Source organism: Oncorhynchus mykiss, chromosome 1 (assembly GCF_057628025.1).
Source record: "Oncorhynchus mykiss isolate SJ-2025 chromosome 1, ASM5762802v1, whole genome shotgun sequence".
In the NCBI taxonomy this organism is placed as follows: domain Eukaryota; kingdom Metazoa; phylum Chordata; class Actinopteri; order Salmoniformes; family Salmonidae; genus Oncorhynchus; species Oncorhynchus mykiss.
The window spans coordinates 88,970,943-88,995,784 of NC_143022.1; the positions used below are offsets into that span (position 1 = coordinate 88,970,943).

General features: G+C 44.5%; 1 protein-coding gene across 3 annotated transcripts in view; it reads left to right on the plus strand.

Annotated features, from left to right (window-relative positions):
* LOC110514631 (lysosomal cobalamin transport escort protein LMBD1) overlaps positions 1 to 24,842 on the plus strand; it is a 229,113-nt gene that overhangs the window by 117,337 nt on the left and 86,934 nt on the right. For all 3 annotated transcript variants that reach the window (XM_090243358.1, XM_090243366.1, XM_090243364.1), the window contains 3 exons: positions 15,723 to 15,848; positions 18,079 to 18,147; positions 21,705 to 21,788. In XM_090243358.1, the coding sequence (XP_090099484.1) occupies positions 15,723 to 15,848; positions 18,079 to 18,147; positions 21,705 to 21,788 (279 nt within the window). The remainder of the gene's footprint in view (positions 1 to 15,722; positions 15,849 to 18,078; positions 18,148 to 21,704; positions 21,789 to 24,842) is intronic.

The window sequence follows — 24,842 nt, forward strand, 5'->3', positions numbered from 1 at the left end:
CCTACACAGTGACATACCACTGGTATTATGTTGCTACTACCTTCACAGTGACATACCACTGGTATTATGTTGCTACTACCTTCACAGTGACATACCGCTGGTATTATGTTGCTGCTACCTACACAGTGACATACCACTGGTATTATGTTGCTGCTACCTACACAGTGACATAGCACTGGTATTATGTTGCTACTACCTTCACAGTGACATACCACTGGTATTATGGTGCTGCTACCTACACAGTGACTTACCACTGGTATTATGTTGCTACTACCTTCACAGTGACATACCACTGGTATTATATTGCTGCTACCTACACAGTGACATACCACTGGTATTATGTTGAGACTACCTACACAGTGACACACCACTGGTATTATGTTGCTGCTACCTACACAGGGACACACCACTGGTATTATGTTGCTACTACCTTCACAGTGACATACCACTGGTATTATGTTGCTACTACCTACACAGTGACTTACCACTGGTATTATGTTGCTACTACCTTCACAGTGACATACCACTGGTATTATGTTGCTACTACCTTCACAGTGACATACCGCTGGTATTATGTTGCTGCTACCTACACAGTGACTTACCACTGGTATTATGTTGCTACTACCTTCACAGTGACATACCACTGGTATTATATTGCTGCTACCTACACAGTGACATACCACTGGTATTATGTTGAGACTACCTTCACAGTGACATACCACTGGTATTATGTTGCTACTACCTTCACAGTGACATACCGCTGGTATTATGTTGCTGCTACCTACACAGTGACATACCACTGGTATTATGTTGAGACTACCTACACAGTGACATACCACTGGTATTATGTTGAGACTACCTACACAGTGACACACCACTGGTATTATGTTGCTGCTACCTACACAGTGACACACCACTGGTATTATGGTGCTGCTACCTACACAGTGACACACCACTGGTATTATGTTGCTGCTACCTTCACAGTGACACACCACTGGTATTATGTTGCTACTACCTTCACAGTGACATACCACTGGTATTATGTTGCTACTACCTTCACAGTGACATACCGCTGGTATTATGTTGCTGCTACCTACACAGTGACTTACCACTGGTATTATGTTGCTACTACCTTCACAGTGACATACCACTGGTATTATATTGCTGCTACCTACACAGTGACATACCACTGGTATTATGTTGAGACTACCTACACAGTGACATACCACTGCTATTATGTTGAGACTACCTACACAGTGACACACCACTGGTATTATGTTGCTGCTACCTACACAGTGACACACCACTGGTATTATGGTGCTGCTACCTACACAGTGACACACCACTGGTATTATGTTGCTGCTACCTTCACAGTGACACACCACTGGTATTATGTTGCTACTACCTTCACAGTGACATACCACTGGTATTATGTTGCTGCTACCTTCACAGTGACATACCACTGGTATTATGTTGAGACTACCTACACAGTGACACACCACTGGTATTATGTTGCTGCTACCTACACAGTGACACACCACTGGTATTATGGTGCTGCTACCTACACAGTGAAATACCACTGGTATTATGTTGAGACTACCTTCACAGTGACATACCACTGGTATTATGTTGAGACTACCTACACAGTGACACACCACTGGTATTATGTTGCTGCTACCTACACAGTGACACACCACTGGTATTATGGTGCTGCTACCTTCACAGTGACATACCACTGGTATTATGTTGAGACTACCTACACAGTGACATACCACTGATATTATGTTTCTACTACCTACACAGTGACATACCACTGGTATTATGTTGCTACTACCTTCACAGTGACATACCACTGGTATTATGTTGCTACTACCTTCACAGTGACATACCGCTGGTATTATGTTGCTGCTACCTACACAGTGACATACCACTGGTATTATGTTGCTGCTACCTACACAGTGACATAGCACTGGTATTATGTTGCTACTACCTTCACAGTGACATACCACTGGTATTATGGTGCTGCTACCTACACAGTGACTTACCACTGGTATTATGTTGCTACTACCTTCACAGTGACATACCACTGGTATTATATTGCTGCTACCTACACAGTGACATACCACTGGTATTATGTTTAGACTACCTACACAGTGACACACCACTGGTATTATGTTGCTGCTACCTACACAGTGACACACCACTGGTATTATGTTGCTACTACCTTCACAGTGACATACCACTGGTATTATGTTGCTGCTACCTACACAGTGACATACCACTGGTATTATGTTGCTGCTACCTACACAGTGACATAGCACTGGTATTATGTTGCTACTACCTTCACAGTGACATACCACTGGTATTATGGTGCTGCTACCTACACAGTGACTTACCACTGGTATTATGTTGCTACTACCTTCACAGTGACATACCACTGGTATTATGGTGCTGCTACCTACACAGTGACTTACCACTGGTATTATGTTGCTACTACCTTCACAGTGACATACCACTGGTATTATATTGCTGCTACCTACACAGTGACATACCACTGGTATTATGTTGAGACTACCTACACAGTGACACACCACTGGTATTATGTTGCTGCTACCTACACAGTGACACACCACTGGTATTATGTTGCTGCTACCTTCACAGTGACACACCACTGGTATTATGTTGCTACTACCTTCACAGTGACATACCACTGGTATTATGTTGCTACTACCTTCACAGTGACATACCGCTGGTATTATGTTGCTGCTACCTACACAGTGACTTACCACTGGTATTATGTTGCTATTACCTTCACAGTGACATACCACTGGTATTATATTGCTGCTACCTACACAGTGACATACCACTGGTATTATGTTGAGACTACCTACACAGTGACATACCACTGGTATTATGTTGAGACTACCTACACAGTGACACACCACTGGTATTATGTTGCTGCTACCTACACAGTGACACACCACTGGTATTATGGTGCTGCTACCTACACAGTGACATACCACTGGTATTATGTTGAGATTACCTTCACAGTGACATACCACTGGTATTATGTTGAGACTACCTACACAGTGACATACCACTGGTATTATGTTGAGACTACCTTCACAGTGACATACCACTGGTATTATGTTGCTGCTACCTACACAGTGACATACCACTGGTATTATGTTGCTGCTACCTACACAGTGACATACCACTGGTATTATGTTGCTACTACCTTCACAGTGACATACCACAGGTATTATGTTGCTGCTACCTACACAGTGACATAGCACTGGTATTATGTTGCTACTACCTTCACAGTGACATACCACTGGTATTATGGTGCTGCTACCTACACAGTGACATACCACTGGTATTATGTTGCTACTACCTTCACAGTGACATACCACTGGTATTATGGTGCTGCTACCTACACAGTGACTTACCACTGGTATTATGTTGCTACTACCTTCACAGTGACATACCACTGGTATTATATTGCTGCTACCTACACAGTGACATACCACTGGTATTATGTTGAGACTACCTTCACAGTGACATACCACTGGTATTATGTTGCTACTACCTTCACAGTGACATACCGCTGGTATTATGTTGCTGCTACCTACACAGTGACATACCACTGGTATTATATTGCTGCTACCTACACAGTGACATACCACTGGTATTATGTTGAGACTACCTACACAGTGACACACCACTGGTATTATGTTGCTGCTACCTACACAGTGACGCACCACTGGTATTATGTTGCTGCTACCTTCACAGTGACACACCACTGATATTATGTTGCTACTACCTTCACAGTGACATACCACTGGTATTATGTTGCTACTACCTTCACAGTGACATACCGCTGGTATTATGTTGCTGCTACCTACACAGTGACTTACCACTGGTATTATGTTGCTGCTACCTACACAGTGACATACCACTGGTATTATGTTGCTACTACCTTCACAGTGACATACCACAGGTATTATGTTGCTGCTACCTACACAGTGACATAGCACTGGTATTATGTTGCTACTACCTTCACAGTGACATACCACTGGTATTATGGTGCTGCTACCTACACAGTGACATACCACTGGTATTATGTTGCTACTACCTTCACAGTGACATACCACTGGTATTATGGTGCTGCTACCTACACAGTGACTTACCACTGGTATTATGTTGCTACTACCTTCACAGTGACATACCACTGGTATTATATTGCTGCTACCTACACAGTGACATACCACTGGTATTATGTTGAGACTACCTTCACAGTGACATACCACTGGTATTATGTTGCTACTACCTTCACAGTGACATACCGCTGGTATTATGTTGCTGCTACCTACACAGTGACATACCACTGGTATTATATTGCTGCTACCTACACAGTGACATACCACTGGTATTATGTTGAGACTACCTACACAGTGACACACCACTGGTATTATGTTGCTGCTACCTACACAGTGACGCACCACTGGTATTATGTTGCTGCTACCTTCACAGTGACACACCACTGATATTATGTTGCTACTACCTTCACAGTGACATACCACTGGTATTATGTTGCTACTACCTTCACAGTGACATACCGCTGGTATTATGTTGCTGCTACCTACACAGTGACTTACCACTGGTATTATGTTGCTACTACCTTCACAGTGACATACCACTGGTATTATATTGCTGCTACCTACACAGTGACATACCACTGGTATTATGTTGAGACTACCTACACAGTGACATACCACTGGTATTATGTTGAGACTACCTACACAGTGACACACCACTGGTATTATGTTGCTGCTACCTACACAGTGACACACCACTGGTATTATGGTGCTGCTACCTACACAGTGACACACCACTGGTATTATGTTGCTGCTACCTTCACAGTGACACACCACTGGTATTATGTTGCTACTACCTTCACAGTGACATACCACTGGTATTATGTTGCTGCTACCTTCACAGTGACATACCACTGGTATTATGTTGAGACTACCTACACAGTGACACACCACTGGTATTATGTTGCTGCTACCTACACAGTGACACACCACTGGTATTATGGTGCTGCTACCTACACAGTGAAATACCACTGGTATTATGTTGAGACTACCTTCACAGTGACATACCACTGGTATTATGTTGAGACTACCTACACAGTGACACACTACTGGTATTATGTTGCTGCTACCTACACAGTGACACACCACTGGTATTATGGTGCTGCTACCTTCACAGTGACATACCACTGGTATTATGTTGAGACTACCTACACAGTGACATACCACTGATATTATGTTTCTACTACCTACACAGTGACATACCACTGGTATTATGTTGCTACTACCTTCACAGTGACATACCACTGGTATTATGTTGCTACTACCTTCACAGTGACATACCGCTGGTATTATGTTGCTGCTACCTACACAGTGACATACCACTGGTATTATGTTGCTGCTACCTACACAGTGACATAGCACTGGTATTATGTTGCTACTACCTTCACAGTGACATACCACTGGTATTATGGTGCTGCTACCTACACAGTGACTTACCACTGGTATTATGTTGTTACTACCTTCACAGTGACATACCACTGGTATTATATTGCTGCTACCTACACAGTGACATACCACTGGTATTATGTTGAGACTACCTACACAGTGACACACCACTGGTATTATGTTGCTGCTACCTACACAGTGACACACCACTGGTATTATGTTGCTACTACCTTCACAGTGACATACCACTGGTATTATGTTGCTGCTACCTACACAGTGACATACCACTGGTATTATGTTGCTGCTACCTACACAGTGACATAGCACTGGTATTATGTTGCTACTACCTTCACAGTGACATACCACTGGTATTATGGTGCTGCTACCTACACAGTGACTTACCACTGGTATTATGTTGCTACTACCTTCACAGTGACATACCACTGGTATTATGGTGCTGCTACCTACACAGTGACTTACCACTGGTATTATGTTGCTACTACCTTCACAGTGACATACCACTGGTATTATATTGCTGCTACCTACACAGTGACATACCACTGGTATTATGTTGAGACTACCTACACAGTGACACACCACTGGTATTATGTTGCTGCTACCTACACAGTGACACACCACTGGTATTATGTTGCTGCTACCTTCACAGTGACACACCACTGGTATTATGTTGCTACTACCTTCACAGTGACATACCACTGGTATTATGTTGCTACTACCTTCACAGTGACATACCGCTGGTATTATGTTGCTGCTACCTACACAGTGTCTTACCACTGGTATTATGTTGCTATTACCTTCACAGTGACATACCACTGGTATTATATTGCTGCTACCTACACAGTGACATACCACTGGTATTATGTTGAGACTACCTACACAGTGACATACCACTGGTATTATGTTGAGACTACCTACACAGTGACACACCACTGGTATTATGTTGCTGCTACCTACACAGTGACACACCACTGGTATTATGGTGCTGCTACCTACACAGTGACATACCACTGGTATTATGTTGAGATTACCTTCACAGTGACATACCACTGGTATTATGTTGAGACTACCTACACAGTGACATACCACTGGTATTATGTTGAGACTACCTTCACAGTGACATACCACTGGTATTATGTTGCTGCTACCTACACAGTGACATACCACTGGTATTATGTTGCTGCTACCTACACAGTGACATACCACTGGTATTATGTTGCTACTACCTTCACAGTGACATACCACTGGTATTATGTTGCTGCTACCTACACAGTGACATAGCATTGGTATTATGTTGCTACTACCTTCACAGTGACATACCACTGGTATTATGGTGCTGCTACCTACACAGTGACATACCACTGGTATTATGTTGCTACTACCTTCACAGTGACATACCACTGGTATTATGGTGCTGCTACCTACACAGTGACTTACCACTGGTATTATGTTGCTACTACCTTCACAGTGACATACCACTGGTATTATATTGCTGCTACCTACACAGTGACATACCACTGGTATTATGTTGAGACTACCTACACAGTGACACACCACTGGTATTATGTTGCTGCTACCTACACAGTGACACACCACTGGTATTATGTTGCTACTACCTTCACAGTGACACACCACTGGTATTATGTTGCTACTACCTTCACAGTGACATACCACTGGTATTATGTTGCTACTACCTTCACAGTGACTTACCACAGAATTTGACACCTACTTCTTGTAAAAAACCCACACGCTCCTTTTATGTTGCTTCTTTTATAATTCCGTCCTTTCAGAATATTTCACAGGATGATGTTATTTGACTTGGATTCTGTGGGTGTAGGTCCAAATCCATAAAAATAGTTCATAGGTTACATTTAATTTCAACCTGAACCACTCCAAAATGTATCTGTCTCTCCTAAACTCATTTATTTCTGTGACAGATTTTTTGGGAAATTCCATGAAAACGTTACGTCGTTTATCGAACCACTCACTCTGTGAATCAGTGCTTTAATACGCCTTAGGGTTCCATTTCACCTTTCAGATGACATTACAATGAAAATGATCGGCACAGTGACTTTTTAATGCGTCTATTATATTTCCATATGCGTATGGCAGTATATCACAGTCCCAGACTACCCAACTCTGTGTTCGACTGAGGTAGTCGCATACCAGAGTAGACGAGGGACGTCACCAGTGGAGGCTGCTGAGGGGAGGACGGCTCATAATAATGGCTGGAACGGAGTCAAGGGAATGACATCAAACACATGGAAACCATGGAAACCATATGTTTGATGTGTTTGATACCATTCCACTGATTCCACTCCAGCCATTACCGCAAGCCCGTCCTCCCCAATTAAGGTGCCACCAACCTCCTGTGGGCCTCACCCAGTCCTGTACGGTGGCCATATTAGGACATCCTCAGCCTCAAGTCGATTGACTCAAGGAGGAGTGAGGGCTCTGGGGTGAAGTTTCCTCTAGGTACAGATCAAGGATCAGTTTAATGTCCCCCAATCCTAACCTGAACCATTAGTGGGGAAAGTGCAAGGTCATCCTCTGGGGGAAACTTCACCCTACAAGGCTAATGGTGTCTGAAAATATGCAGTCTCATGCATCATCTGATCACTGAAGTCTTCTCTGGCTTGATTTAAAAGCCTGGCTAGCACAGTGACTTATGGCTCTGGAGCCCTTCCCCCCCCCTCTCTCCTCTCCCCTCCTTCCATCCGCCCCTCGCTCTTAAATCGCCGGCGTTAAGATGCTGATGGGGGAAAGAACAGGTGAGGAGATTCATTTCCTTCGATCTAATCAGATGCCAGTAAATTGACCTGGGGTAGACCAGGGCCTCTGGGTGAATTAGAGAGGGAGTGTACATCCCAAATGGTGTCCTATTGCCTATAAAGTGCACTACTTTTGACCAGGTCATTTAGGGCTGTGGTCAACAGTAGTGTACTATATACAGTGGGGCAAAAAAGTATTTAGTCAGCCACCAATTGTGCAAGTTCTCCCACTTAAAAAGATGAGAGAGGCCTGTAATTTTCATCATAGGCACACTTCAACTATGACAGGCAAAATGAGAAAAAAAAATCCAGAAAATCACATTGTAGGATTTTTAATGAATCTATTTGCAAATTATGGTGGAAAATAAGTATTTGGTCACCTACAAACAAGCAAGATGTCTGGCTCTCACAGACCTGTAACAACTTCTTTAAGAGGCTCCTCTGTCCTCCATTCGTTACCTGTATTAATGGCACCTGTTTGAACTTGTTATCAGCATAAAAGACACCTGTCCACAACCTCAAACAGTCACACTCCAAACTCCACTATGTCCAAGACCAAAGAGCTGTCAAAGGACACCAGAAACAAAATTGTAGACCTGCACCAGGCTGGGAAGACTGAATCTGCAATAGGTAAGCAGCTTGGTTTGAAGAAATCAACTGTGGGAGCAATTATTAGGAAATGGAAGACTTACAAGACCACTGATAATCTCCCTCGGTCTGGGGCTCCACGCAAGATTTCACCTCGTGGGGTCAAAATGATCACAAGAAAGGTGAGCAAAAATCCCAGAACCACACCGGGGGACCTAGTGAATGACCTGCAGAGAGCTGGGACCAAAGTAACAAAGCCTACCATCAGTAACACACTACGCCGCCAGGGACTCAAATCCTGCAGTGCCAGACGTGTCCCCCTGCTTAAGCCAGTACATGTCCAGGCCCGTCTGAAGTTTGCTAGAGAGCATTTGGATGATCCAGAAGAAGATTGGGAGAATGTCATATGGTCAGATGAAACCAAAATATAACTTTTTGGTAAAAACTCAACTCGTCGTGTTTGGAGGACAAAGAATGCTTAGTTGCATCCAAAGAACACCATACCTTCTGTGAAGCATCGGGGTGGAAACATCATGCTTTGGGGCTGTTTTTCTGCAAAGGGACCAGGACGACTGATCCGTGTAAAGGAAAGAATGAATGGGGCCAGGTATCGTGAGATTTTGAGTGAAAACCTCCTTCCATCAGCAAGGGCATTGAAGATGAAACGTGGCTGGGTCTTTCAGCATGACAATGATCCCAAACACACCGCCCGGGCAACGAAGGAGTGGCTTTGTAAGAAGCATTTCAAAGTCCTGGAGTGGCCTAGCCAGTCTCCAGATCTCAACCCCATAGAAAATCTTTGGAGGGAGTTGAAAGTCCGTGTTGCCCAGCAACAGCCCCAAAACATCACTGCTCTAGAGGAGATCTGCATGGAGGAATGGGCCAAAATACCAGCAACAGTGTGTGTAAACCTTGCGAAGACTTACAGAAAAGGTTTGACCTCTGTCATTGCCAACAAAGGGTATATAACAAAGTATTGAGATGAACTTTTGTTATTGACCAAATACTTATTTTCCACCATAATTTGCAAATAAATTCATTAAAAATCCTACAATGTGATTTTCTGGATTTTGTTTTCTCATTTTGTCTGTCATGGTTGAAGTGTACCTATGATGAAAATTGCAGGCCTCTCTCATCTTTTTAAGTGGGAGAACTTTTGCACAATTGGTGGCTGACTAAATATTTGTTTGCCCCACTGTAGGGGAAGGATGCCCTCTGGGAGACATCCAGGAAGGTTGTCACTTTGAAACGTTTTATTTTTATATTCCTATATTTCCGGCGTATTCTAGCGCAGGGATCGTCAACTACATTCAGCCGCGGACCAATTTGTTTCTGCAGCGGATGGTCGGGGGTCCAGAGCATAATTACTAATCATTTGTAGCTGGCAAATTGACAGCGAGAAACCCAAACAAATATCTTTTGACTAAAATATAACAATTTCAAACCTTGCTTACATTTACATACCATCCCATGTGTCTCTCTACTGGGGATACTTGGAATACTGGGAATACTGGGGATACTGGGGATATTGGGAATACTGGGAATACTGGGAATGCTGGGGATACTGGGGATATTGGGAATACTGGGAATACTGGGAATACTGGGAATGCTGAGAATACTATTTTTAATGTATGTCCAATAATTATTATTATTATTTGCTAAAAATAACTTGGGGGGGGGGGGGGGGGCAAATAAATCCACAGGTCGCTTAAGAGACCCTCTCCTCTCCTAAGAGAGACCCCCCTCCCTCTCCTCGCCTAAGAGAGACCGCCCCCTCTCCTAACAGAGACCCTACCTCTCCTCTCCTAACAGAGACCCCCCTCTCCTCTCCTAACATAGACCCCCCTCTCCTCTCCTAACAGAGACCCCCCCTCTCCTCTCCTGAGACCGCCCCCTATCCTAACAGAGCCCCCCCTCCCCTCTCCTAACAGAGCCCCCACCCCTCTCCTCTCCTAACAGAGCCCCCCCCTCTCCTCTCCTAACAGAGACCCCTCTCCTCTCCTAACAGAGACTCCCCTCTCCTCTCCTAACAGAGACTCCCCTCTCCTCTCCTAAGAGACTCCCCTCTCATCTCCTAACATATACCCCCCTCTCCTCTCCTAACAGAGACCGCCCCCCCATAACAGAGACCTCCCTCTCCTCTCCTAACAGAGACCCCCCCTCTCCTCTCCTAATAGAGACCCCCCTCTCCTTTCCTAATAGAGACCCCCCTCTCCTTTCCTAATAGAGACCCCCTCTCCTTTCCTAATATAGACACCCCCTCTCCTTTCCTAATATAGACACCCCCTCTCCTTTCCTAATAGAGACCCCCCTCTCCTTTCCTAAGAGAGACCCCCCCTCTCCTCCCCTAAGAGAGACCCCCCTCTCCTCTCCTAACATAGACCCCCCCTCTCCTCTCCTAACATAGACCTCCCCCTGTCCTCTCCTAACAGAGACCCCCCTCTCCTCTCCTGAGACCCCCCCTCTCCTAACAGGGACCTCCCTCTCCTCTCCTAACAGAGACCCCCGTCTCCTCTCCTAACAGAGACCCCCCCTCTCCTCCCCTAAGAGAGAAACCCCCCTCTCCTCCCCTAAGAGAGACTCCCCATTCTCTCCCTCTCCTCCCCTAAGAGAGACCCTCTCCCGCTCCTCCCCTAAGAGAGACCCCCCTCCCACTCCTCCCCTAAGAGAGACCCCCCTCCCACTCCTCCCCTAAGAGAGAAACCCTTCTCCCCCCCGAAGAGAGACCCCCCCCCTCTCCCTCTCCTCCCCTAAGAGAGACCCTCTCCCGCTCCTCCCCTAAGAGAGACCCCCCCTCCCACTCCTCCCCTAAGAGAGAAACCCCCCTCTCCTCCCCAAAGAGAGACCCCCCCCCTCCCTCTCCTCCCCTAAGAGAGACCCCCCCCTCCCTCTCCTCCCCTAAGAGAGAAACCCCCCTCTCCTCTCCGAAGAGAGACCCCTCCCTCTCCTGCCCTAAGAGAGACCCCTCCCTCTCCTGCCCTAACGGAGACCAGAGAAGGGGACAAAGAGGTGTCTTGTGCCTGGGGTCCGGTCCCTTCTCAATAGCACTCACTCCCTCAGTCAGATATCTCTCTTTAAGATTCCAGCCAATGATTACACTCTCTCAATCTCTACAGACTAAACGTCTCTCTGTATATTCTACAGTTATTTGTCATGTATTTTACCAATGGGTTGAACTCCACCCCCTCCTGTACTTGTGACTCATGTCAGAGGGTTACAGCTCGGGCCTGGAGAGGAAAAGAGTCAAGGCACCTGTGTCGGTCGGTCGCGTCGGGTTTGTATGTTTCTCATGTTAAGGAGGCAGCACATCGGAGAAGAAGGGATGTGCTTCTCTCTCTCTCTCTCACACACACACACACACACACACACACACACACACACACACACACACACACACACACACTCCTAAGGATGTGAACAGGGGGACAGGTTCTTCTTTTATGAGCGAGCTGCTTGGTATTCGGGACATGCTCCGGCCTTAAGAGGCCCCGTGATTCATTGCAGGAGGTGCGACACAGCCCCTAGCAGAGATCCATCCACCGCAGAAGCTAGGACTAATAATAGGTCTGGCCCTGCCTCATGCCTTCATCCCCTGATGCTCTCCTGCTCTCTCCCTCTAATGTCACCTAACACTCACCAGCCAGTAAAATAGTTTGTTTTTCAGGGAAAAAGGACTTCAGAGTTATCCAGCATTTCCCTTTTCAGTCTCGGAATGAAACCTTCAATGGAGAGACGAGGAGGTCAGCCTCTCTTGGCGGGGTTAAGGTGTAATCTCACAAAACGCTCTTTTGTTTTATTATGAAATAGCTGGTAAAATGGCAGCGCCCAGGTTGGTGTTTACACGCAGTACTTGAGTGTGTGTGTGTGTGTGTGTGTGTGTGTGTTTGGCCTGCCCTTCATTTATTCTCAACATGTATTGATTGGCCGCTGAGCAGGTTATTGGAGAGAGAGATTGCCCTCTCCTCTCATTTTTGATGATGTTCAAGCATGCTGTATTGTGCCTGCCAGGTGCCTCACCTTACCTCTGCCCCGGCAACACTCTGAATGGGATGTGCTACTGAGCACCCTGAGTCCTTTCTCTCTTTTCTCTCCTTTCCCCTATGTTCTCTCATTTCCCCCATGTTCTCTCATTTCCCCGATGTTCTCTCATTTCCCCTATGTTCTCTCATTTCCCCTATGTTCTCTCATTTCCCCTATGTTCTCTCATTTCCCCTATGTTCTCTCATTTCCCCTATGTTCTCTCATTTCCCCTATGTTCTTTCATTTACCCCATGTTCTCTCATTTACCCCATGTTCTCTCATTTCCCCTATGTTCTCTCATTTCCCCTATGTTCTCTCATTTCCCCTATGTTCTCTCATTTCCCCTATGTTCTCTCATTTCCCCTATGTTCTCTCATTTCCCCCATGTTCTCTCATTTCCCCCATGTTCTCTCATTTCCCCCATGTTCTCTCATTTCCCCCATGTTCTCTCATTTCCCCCATGTTCTCTCATTTCCCCCATGTTCTCTCATTTCCCCCATGTTCTCTCATTTCCCCCATGTTCTCTCATTTCCCCCATGTTCTATCATTTCCCCCATGTTCTATCATTTCCCCCATGTTCTCTCATTTCCCCCATGTTCTCTCATTTCCCCCATGTTCTCTCATTTCCCCTATTTTCTCTCATTTCCTCTCTTTCCCCTCTTACCTCCGTTCCTCTGTTTTCTCTCATTTCGTCTCCTACCTCCTTTTCTCTTGTTTCCTTTCCTTTCGTCTCTTACCACTTTTCCTCTTTTCTCTCCTTTCCCCTCTTTTCTCTCCTTTTCTCTCCTTTCCCCTCTTTTCTCTCCTTTTCTCTCCTTTCCCCTCTTTTGCTCTTTTCTCTCCTTTCCCCTCTTTTCTCTCCTTTTCTCTCATTTCCCCTCTTTTCTCTCCTTTTCTCTCCTTTCCCCTCTTTTCTCTCCTTTTCTCTCCTTTCCCCTCTTTTCTCTCCTTTTCTCTCCTTTCCCCTCTTTTCTCTCCTTTCCTCTTTTCTCTCCTTTCCCCTCTTTTCTCTCCTTTCCTCTCTTTTCTCTCCTTTCCCCTCTTTTCTCTCCTTTCCCCTCTTTTCTCTCCTTTTCTCTCCTTTCCCCTCTTTTGCTCTTTTCTCTCCTTTCCCCTCTTTTCTCTCCTTTTCTCTCATTTCCCCTCTTTTCTCTCCTTTTCTCTCCTTTCCCCTCTTTTCTCTCCTTTTCTCTCCTTTCCCCTCTTTTCTCTCCTTTTCTCTCCTTTCCCCTCTTTTCTCTCCTTTCCTCTTTTCTCTCCTTTCCCCTCTTTTCTCTCCTTTCCTCTCTTTTCTCTCCTTTCCCCTCTTTTCTCTCCTTTCCCCTCTTTTCTCTCCTTTCCCCTCTTTTCTCTCATTTCTCTCCATTCATTTCCTCTCCTCCTTTCCTTTCCTCTCCGTACCTCTCCTTTCTCTCCTTTCCTCACATCTCCTTTTCTATTTTTGACTCTTTCTGCTCTTTCTGCTCTTTCCATCTTTCTGCTCGTTCCTTCTTTCTGCTCTTTCCTTCTTTCTGCTCTTTCCTTCTTTCTGCTCGTTCCTTCTTTCTGCTCTTACCTTCTTTCTGCTCGTTCCTTCTTTCTTTCCTGTATTTTTCTCTTTATTTAAGGAAGAGGAATTAGTCTATTGATGTGTTGCAACAGTCCTTGTTCAAATAATAGCTGATTTGCTGTTTTTAAAAAGCTATTCCCTCAACGTCCTTTCTTTTTTTTGTATTTCTATGAGTTTATTCATTGTCTCTGAATGCTGGAGCGTTCCTCTCTCCTCAGTGCTGTCACTGGGGGGCGCTGTTAGGCTGTAAATATCGTCTGGAGCTGCAGAGAGAGAGAGTCAGCCAGAAGCCTACATGGCATTTCTCTACACACAAAATGGTTGCTGGCTGCGGATTCACACATAAGCTCCGTGCAGCACAATTGCGAATTGCACCATTTAAAGAATGACATGGAGCCGGAGGGGTACAGCTGTAACGTGATATAGCTGTGTGTGTTATTGCTCCCTATACATCTCCACTCTGTACAGTCATGCGTCAGGGAGTGTGGGTAGTAGGTGGTAGGTGTGTTCACATACACGTGCTACAGATTCACAGACACTAAAGGGCCTTGGCACCACTGTAATAATGTGATGGAAACGGTCTGTTTCATGTCTGCCTCCCAAATGGCACCCTATTCCCTACATAGTGCACCCCTGTGGGCCCTGGTCAAAAGTATATAATGGAGTGTCATTCAGGACACAGGGGGGCTTTGTGATTGTTTCAACTGCTGATTGCCTCTAACAGGTGTATCAGTGTAGTACTATGTTATTGTTATACTATGTTATTAAACACCTGTTATTATTCATTCTCTAACAGGTGTATGGTATATCCGTGTAGTACTATGTTATTAATCGTCTGTTTGTATTCATTCTCTAACAGGTGTATGGTATATCCGTGTAGTACTATGGTATTAATCGTCTGTTCCTCTTCATTCTCTACAGGCGTATGGTATATCAGAGTAGTACTGTGGTATTAATCGTCTGTTCCTCTTCATTCTCTTCAGGCGTATGGTATATCAGTGTAGTACTATGGTATTGAATCGTCTGTTTGTATTCATTCTCTACAGGCGTATGGTATATCAGAGTAGTACTATGGTATTAATCGTCTGTTCCTCTTCATTCTCTACAGGCGTATGGTATATCAGTGTAGTACTATGGTATTGAATCGTCTGTTTGTATTCATTCTCTACAGGCGTATGGTATATCAGAGTAGTACTATGGTATTAATCGTCTGTTCCTCTTCATTCTCTACAGGCGTATGGTATGTCAGTGCTGCCGTTGAACCTGATTAAAGGGACACGCAGTGTGGTGTACGAGCGTCTGGAGAACACTGAAGATATTGAAGAGGTTGAACACCAGATGGAAAATATCAAAGCCAAGGTGGGTCTCAGTTTTCACCAACGCTGAAAACCATACAGCTGCATATCTATTGTGGTGAAAATGTTGGGGTTTTTAAATAAGAATGGGATGGAATTGGTTATGACCTCTGGCTGTAAGGAATGTGGAGGTTGATGACTAAAAGCCAGTCTGCCATTGGTCCCATTGGTCCCTGTTGTAGGTGATGCCACAAAGCTGATGTGAGCTGGTGGCATGCAGCCAGACCTTGATTCAAATACTATTGGAAACCATTTCAAATGCTCTATTTAAGCCTGATTGAGCTTTACTGAGCTTGCATAATTATAACATGTGACGGTTGTTAAAAAAACAGAAAGGGGCGTCTCCTCACACCCCTATTAAAACCCCTTCCTCCAGAGCCAGAGTCAGACTGTTGAAACTGTAGAACACCTGCAGTCCTCTCATACCTTCAGACTGTTGGAACTGTAGAACACCTACAGTCCTCTCATACCTTCAGACTGTTGAAACTGTAGAACACCTACAGTCCTCTCATACCTTCAGACTGTTGAAACTGTAGAACACCTACAGTCCTCTCATGCCTTCAGACTGTTGAAACTGTAGAACACCTACAGTCCTCTCATGCCTTCAGACTGTTGAAACTGTAGAACACCTACAGTCCTCTCATACCTTCAGACTGTTGAAACTGTAGAACACCTACAGTCCTCTCATACCTTCAGACTGTAGAACACCTACAGTCCTCTCATACCTTCAGACTGTTGAAACTGTAGAACACCTACAGTCCTCTCATACCTTCAGACTGTTGGAACTGTAGAACACCTACAGTCCTCTCATGCCTTCAGACTGTTGAAACTGTAGAACACCTACAGTCCTCTCATACCTTCAGACTGTTGAAACTGTAGAACACCTACAGTCCTCTCATGCCTTCAGACTGTTGAAACTGTAGAACACCTACAGTCCTCTCATACCTTCAGACTGTTGGAACTGTAGAACACCTACAGTCCTCTCATACCTTCAGACTGTTGAAACTGTAGAACACCTACAGTCCTCTCATACCTTCAGACTGTTGAAACTGTAGAACACCTACAGTCCTCTCATACCTTCAGACTGTTGAAACTGTAGAACACCTACAGTCCTCTCATACCTTCAGACTGTTGAAACTGTAGAACACCTACAGTCCTCTCATGCCTTCAGACTGTTGAAACTGTAGAACACCTACAGTCCTCTCATGCCTTCAGACTGTTGAAACTGTAGAACACCTACAGTCCTCTCATACCTTCAGACTGTTGAAACTGTAGAACACCTACAGTCCTCTCATACCTTCAGACTGTTGAAACTGTAGAACACCTACAGTCCTCTCATACCTTCAGACTGTAGAACACCTACAGTCCTCTCATACCTTCAGACTGTAGAACACCTACAGTCCTCTCATACCTTCAGACTGTAAAACACCTACAGTCCTCTCATACCTTCAGACTGTAGAACACCTACAGTCCTCTCATACCTTCAGACTGTTGAAACTGTAGAACACCTACAGTCCTCTCATACCTTCAGACTGTTGAAACTGTAGAACACCTACAGTCCTCTCATACCTTCAGACTGTTGAAACTGTAGAACATCTACAGTCCTCTCATACCTTCAGACTGTAGAACACCTACAGTCCTCTCATACCTTCAGACTGTAGAACACCTACAGTCCTCTCATACCTTCAGACTGTAAAACACCTACAGTCCTCTCATACCTTCAGACTGTTGAAACTGTAGAACACCTACAGTCCTCTCATGCCTTCAGACTGTTGAAACTGTAGAACACCTACAGTCCTCTCATACCTTCAGACTGTTGAAACTGTAGAACATCTACAGTCCTCTCATACCTTCAGACTGTTGAAACTGTAGAACACCTACAGTCCTCTCATACCTTCAGACTGTTGAAACTGTAGAACACCTACAGTCCTCTCATACCTTCAGACTGTTGAAACTGTAGAACATCTACAGTCCTCTCATACCTTCAGACTGTTGAAACTGTAGAACACCTACAGTCCTCTCATACCTTCAGACTGTAGAACACCTACAGTCCTCTCATACCTTCAGACTGTAGAACACCTACAGTCCTCTCATACCTTCAGACTGTAGAACACCTACAGTCCTCTCATACCTTCAGACTGTAGAACACCTACAGTCCTCTCATACCTTCAGACTGTAGAACACCTACAGTCCTCTCATGCCTCCTCTTTGTCTGTTTGTGTGTTTGTCTCCAGTGTGAGGACGGGCGTCCTCTGTCATCGCGGGACCGTCGTAACCTCCAGGAGTTTGAGGACAAGCTACAGGTGTGATTGTTGTTCAGATTCAGAGTGTTTTATAGTCACATGTTCAGGGTTACAGGTGGGATTGTTGTTCAGATTCAGAGTGTTTAATAGTCACATGTTCAGGGTTACAGGTGGGATTGTTGTTCAGATTCAGTGTGTTTAATGGTCACATGTTCAGGGTTACAGGTGGGATTGTTGTTCAGATTCAGTGTTTAATAGTCACATGTTCAGGGTTACAGGAGGGATTGTTGTTCTGATTCAGTGTTTAATAGTCACATGTTCAGGGTTACAGGAGGGATTGTTGTTCAGATTCAGTGTTTAATAGTCACATGTTCAGGGTTACAGGTGTGATTGTTGTTCAGATTCAGTGTTTAATAGTCACATGTTCAGGGTTACAGGAGGGATTGTTGTTCAGATTCAGAGTGTTTAATAGTCACATGTTCAGGGTTACAGGTGGGATTGTTGTTCAGATTCAGAGGGTTTAATAGTCACATGTTCAGGGTTACAGGTGGGATTGTTGTTCAGATTCAGTGTGTTTTATAGTCACATGTTCAGGGTTACAGGTGGGATTGTTGTTCAGATTCAGAGTGTTTAATAGTCACATGTTCAGGGTTACAGGTGGGATTGTTGTTCAGATTCAGAGGGTTTAATAGTCACATGTTCAGGGTTACAGGTGGGATTGTTGTTCAGATTCAGTGTGTTTAATGGTCACATGTTCAGGGTTACAGGTGTGATTGTTGTTCAGATTCAGTGTTTAATAGTCACATGTTCAGGGTTACAGGTGGGATTGTTGTTCAGATTCAGAGTGTTTAATAGTCACATGTTCAGGGTTACAGGAGGGATTGTTGTTCAGATTCAGAGGGTTTAATAGTCACATGTTCAGGGTTACAGGTGGGATTGTTGTCCAGATTCAGTGTTTAATAGTCACATGTTCAGGGTTACATGAGGGATTGTTGTTCAGATTCAGTGTTTAATAGTCACATGTTCAGGGTTACAGGTGTGATTGTTGTTCAGATTCAGAGGGTTTAATAGTCACATGTTCAGGGTTACAGGAGGGATTGTTGTTCAGATTCAGTGTTTAATAGTCACATGTTCAGGGTTACAGGTGTGATTGTTGTTCAGATTCAGTGTTTAATAGTCACATGTTCAGGGTTACAGGTGTGATTGTTGTTCAGATTCAGTGTTTAATAGTCACATGTTCAGGGTTACAGGTGGGATTGTTGTTCAGATTCAGAGTGTTTTTATAAACACATGTTCAGGGTTACAGGAGGGATTGTTGTTCAGATTCAGTGTTTTATAGTCACATGTTCAGGGTTACAGGAGGGATTGTTGTTCAGATTCAGTGTTTTATAGTCACATGTTCAGGGTTACAGGAGGGATTGTTGTTCAGATTCAGTGTTTTATAGTCACATGTTCAGGGTTACAGGAGGGATTGTTGTTCAGATTCAGTGTTTTATAGTCACATGTTCAGGGTTACAGGAGGGATTGTTGTTCAGATTCAGTGTTTAATAGTCACATGTTCAGGGTTACAGGTGGGATTGTTGTTCAGATTCAGAGTGTTTTTATAAACACATGTTCAGGGTTACAGGAGGGATTGTTGTTCAGATTCAGTGTTTTATAGTCACATGTTCAGGGTTACAGGTGGGATTGTTGTTCAGATTCAGTGTTTTATAGTCACATGTTCAGGGTTACAGGTGGGATTGTTGTTCAGATTCAGTGTTTTATAGTCACATGTTCAGGGTTACAGGTGGGATTGTTGTTCAGATTCAGTGTTTTATAGTCACATGTTCAGGGTTACAGGAGGGATTGTTGTTCAGATTCAGTGTTTAATAGTCACATGTTCAGGGTTACAGGTGGGATTGTTGTTCAGATTCAGAGTGTTTTTATAAACACATGTTCAGGGTTACAGGTGGGATTGTTGTTCAGATTCAGAGGGTTTAATAGTCACATGTTCAGGGTTACAGGTGGGATTGTTGTTCAGATTCAGTGTTTAATAGTCACATGTTCAGGGTTACAGGTGGGATTGTTGTTCAGATTCAGTGTTTAATAGTCACATGTTCAGGGTTACAGGAGGGATTGTTGTTCAGATTCAGTGTTTAATAGTCACATGTTCAGGGTTACCTGAACCATAGGGGGAGCAGCATGACAATTGAGGAGGTGGGGAGACCAAGTCCAATGCATTAGAAAAACATGTATCTACAGTATGCATATTAACAACTGTAACGGTGATTAATGCCGTTGGGGTGGGGGCAGAGCAAAAGTCTGTTGGGGTGGGGTGGGGTGGGGGCAGCAGGTAAGTGACCGTTGAGGCGGTGTGGGGAGAAAAGAGTCATGTGCGGTGCAGATTGCCTGGTCCGTGGATCTGTCAGGGCAGAAGGTGAACTGGAGACGGTCCAGTGTGTTGGGGAAGGAGGAGTTGATCTGACTGGCCTCTAGAAGCACTTCATGATGACGGAAGTGAGTGCTATTGGTCGATAGTCACTCAGTTGAGTTACTTTTGCGTTCTAGGAACAGGGATGATGGTGGCCGGCAGTCTTGCGAGGGTTAACACGTTCAAATGACTTCCATAGGTACTCCGTGTAGACCACTTTGTTCTCGGCGGCTCTTTGTGCTGAAACCGGGAGAAAACGGTGTTCAGCTCCTCCGGTAGGGTGGCGGTAGGGTGGCGGTGGTGACCTTAATGTGGCTGAATTTGTTTTTATACTCTGTGACCGTTAGGAGCCCCAGTCACGTACACCTTGTGTTCGACCCGCTGAATTGCTCCTCTACTTTGTCCCTGTACTTGGGTTTCACCATGTTGATCCATCTGCGTAGGTCGTATTTGTACTGTTTCACCATGTTGATCCATCTGCGTAGGTCGTAGTTGTACTGTTTCACCATGTTGATCCATCTGCGTAGGTCTTAGTTGTACTGTTTCACCATGTTGATCCATCTGCGTAGGTCGTATTTGTACTGTTTCACCATGTTGATCCATCTGCGTAGGTCGTAGTAGTACTGTTTCACCATGTTGATCCATCTGCGTAGGTCATAGTTGTACTGTTTCACCATGTTGATCCATCTGCGTAGGTCGTATTTGTACTGTTTCACCATGTTGATCCATCTGCGTAGGTCGTATTTGTACTGTTTCACCATGTTGATCCATCTGCGTAGGTCGTATTTGTACTGTTTCACCATGTTGATACATCTGCGTAGGTCGTATTTGTACTGTTTCACCATGTTGATCCATCTGTGTAGGTCGTATTTGTACTGTTTCACCATCTTGATCCATCTGCGTAGGTCGTATTTGTACTGTTTCACCATGTTGATCCATCTGTGTAGGTCGTATTTGTACTGTTTCACCAAACTATTGTCCCCGGTCACCTTACCCTGTTTATAAACATCTCTCTCTGTTTCAATTTGTTTATATAACAATTAAAAAACCAGACATCCAAGACAAGATGCATAAGTAATAACACTGAGAATGGAACAAACGCTGGTCCGTTCTGGCACAGACAAGGCTCATATCTCTCAGGGCTTATTTAACTGCTTGTTTAGGGAACAACAGCACATTGAGACTTGTTTTCATTGAGGTCCTTTAGGTGCTCCAGAGGAGGGGCAGGCACCTGGAGATAGCAGAGAGTCACTGCTGCACCAAGGTTGGATCTGCCCTCAGACCACTCAAGGTGAGACACACAAACACACTTTCAGGTCCCCATCTAACCAGAAGCCGGTCTGTCATTTAACTTTTCACTTTGAGAAGTTAAATGGATTTTCCAGTTTCAACAGGTTCCAATACGGTGTTACATCGGAGAGTAAAGAGATATTGAACAATCAATATTCCATAAGTGTGCTGATAATGTAACACTGTCATCTCTCTTTACCGGCTAGAAAGACACCTACCCACCTACCTAACTACCCACCCACCTACATACCTACCTACCTACCTACCCACCCACCCACCCACCTACCCACCCACCTACCTACCCACCTACCTAACTACCCACCCACCTACATACCTACCTACCCACCCACCCACCCACCCACCTACCCACCCACCCACCTAACTACCCACCCACCTACCTACCCACCCACCCACCCACCCACCCACCTACCCACCCACCCACCCACCCACCTACCCACCTACCTACCCACCTACCTAACTACCCACCCACCTACATACCTACCTACCCACCCACCCACCTACCCACCCACCCACCTAACTACCTACCTACCCACCCACCCACCCACCCACCCACCCACCTACCTACCTACCTCCCTCCCTACCAACCCACCCACCCACCTACCTACCTACCTACCTACCTCCCTCCCTGTGATGAAGAACTATGCTTATCTTGTCATCTGTTCCATACAGTAACTAGGAAGAGACACACTGATTATGAGTCAACTCATCATTTAAAGTGCATCCCAAATGGTTCCCTATTCCCTATGTAGGTATTTTCTACAGAACTGGTGCAAATTGCAGTACCACCCCTAAAAAAACGTAGGAAATGTATTTACGTCAGTATATGGTCTAATTAAATCTGAGGCAATAACAAATATATCGTTACATTAATATAATTAAACTGCATTGTTTATACACAGATTTCTATTGAGAGGTGGCTGTCCCAAACCCTGACTCCTAAACTTTGTTTGAAAAATAAGCAATTCATGATTTTAGATTTTTTCGTTACAACATCTTTATATCGTTACAACATCTTGAGTCGTTCTATCAATACATTTAACAATGCTGATCTATTTATTAGTTCTGTTTATTTTTAAACATCTTTCTCAAAAAAAATGCTGTCCACCTTTTTGATGGGATTGCATCCCTCTCCACACTACGGCCACATGGTGAGTAGTCTGTCTGCAAGCATTCTGGAGAAAATGAGGAGCAAGTTGGAAAATCTACATGTATTTTTAAGAAGTGTCACTACCAAACATCTAATACTTCAAGAAACACGTACACCTGTCCAAATGAAAGATAGCCAGCCATATGCTAGCTATGGGATTCATTCAAGATTAAGTCAACATTGCTGTGTTCACCGGGCTGTGTTCACCGGGCTGTGGTCACCAGGCTGTGTTCACCGGGCTGTAGTCACCAGGCTGTGTTCACCGGGCTGTAGTCACCAGGCTGTGTTCACCAGGCTGTAGTCACCAGGCTGTGTTCACCGGGCTGTGTTCACCAGGCTGTGTTCACCGGGCTGTAGTCACCAGGCTGTGTTCACCGGGCTGTAGTCACCAGGCTGTAGTCACCAGGCTGTGTTCACCAAGCTGTAGTCACCAGTCCAACAATTCAGTCCAATATTATTTTCTTGGATTTGTTGTCTCCTAAATGTTTTTAGAGCCAGTTTTAGATCTGCATGGAAAGCCTCCCGAACCATAGAAACACTAACACATAGAAATTGAATGACTATAATATAATGACTATCTTTAAACAAAATAATTAAACACAGAACACAAAGTATTATATTGGATCTCAAACATGTTCAGAATGTATCGCCACCCCAAATCTAATAACACATGTTGATTTTTACAGCAATGAATAACCTTCAATTCATTACATTTTCATCTCTTATCAAAATGAAAACAAAACCAATAAATTAATTTACTCAGTCAAATTATCTTTCTAAAAAAACATCTTATTATACATTGTTTTGGGGGTGACCCCACTGCAGTTCCCCTGTTGCCCCCCGACCGTTCTAACCTACCTGTCTTGACAATGGTTCAAGTGTTAGACTCCTCCTCCCCACCATTCATTCTCTAACAGGTCACAATGGTTCAAGTGTTAGACTCCTCCTCCCCACCATTCATTCTCTAACAGGTCACAATGGTTCAAGTGTTAGACTCCTCCTCCCCACCATTCATTCTCTAACAGGTCACAATGGTTCAAGTGTTAGACTCCTCCTCCCCACCATTCATTCTCTAACAGGTCACATTTTGAGGACAACACAGAGTAGAATGGAAGATAATAAAATGGAATAGAATAGAAAGCCTTCCAACCTCCCTCTCTTGGTTCACGTGTCACAATCCTCCCCACCGTTCATCCTCTCCCAGTTTACATCTCCACAGGCCCACTGAACAGCACAGACTCCTAATGGCATAAAAAGACCTTCATATTATATAGTCATTCATTCTGTGTTCCAACCTCAGTGTCTCTCTGTGGTTCACGTGTCACAATCCTCCCCACCATTCATCCTCTCCCAGTTTATATCTCCACAGGCCCACTGTTTATTCGCAAGCTCTAATGAAACGTTAAAGCAGCCGGCTAGCTTCTGTAACAGTGTGTCTTTAACCGAGGGGGGCCAGTCCTAATGACACTCCCCAAACTCACATCTACACAGTAATGAGATGGCAGATATATCTACTGTATGTCCAGGCACCAGCCAGGAACGATGAGCAGGGAGCCCAAGAGCAGAGCTACACTACCTACCAGTCTACTGGCTCTTCTGTTTCCACTGCTGTCATGTGTTGGTGTCTGATTGGCTGTGTGTTGATCACCTGACATGTGTTAGTGTCTGATTGGCTGTGTGTTGATCACCTGACATGTGTTAGTGTCTGATTGGCTGTGTGTTGATCACCTGTCATGTGTTAGTGTCTGATTGGCTGTGTGTTGATCACCTGACATGTTAGATTATATTACACCAGACGTGTTAGATTATATTACACCTAGACGTGTTAGATTATATTACACCTAGACGTGTTAGATTATATTACACCTAGACGTGTTAGATTATATT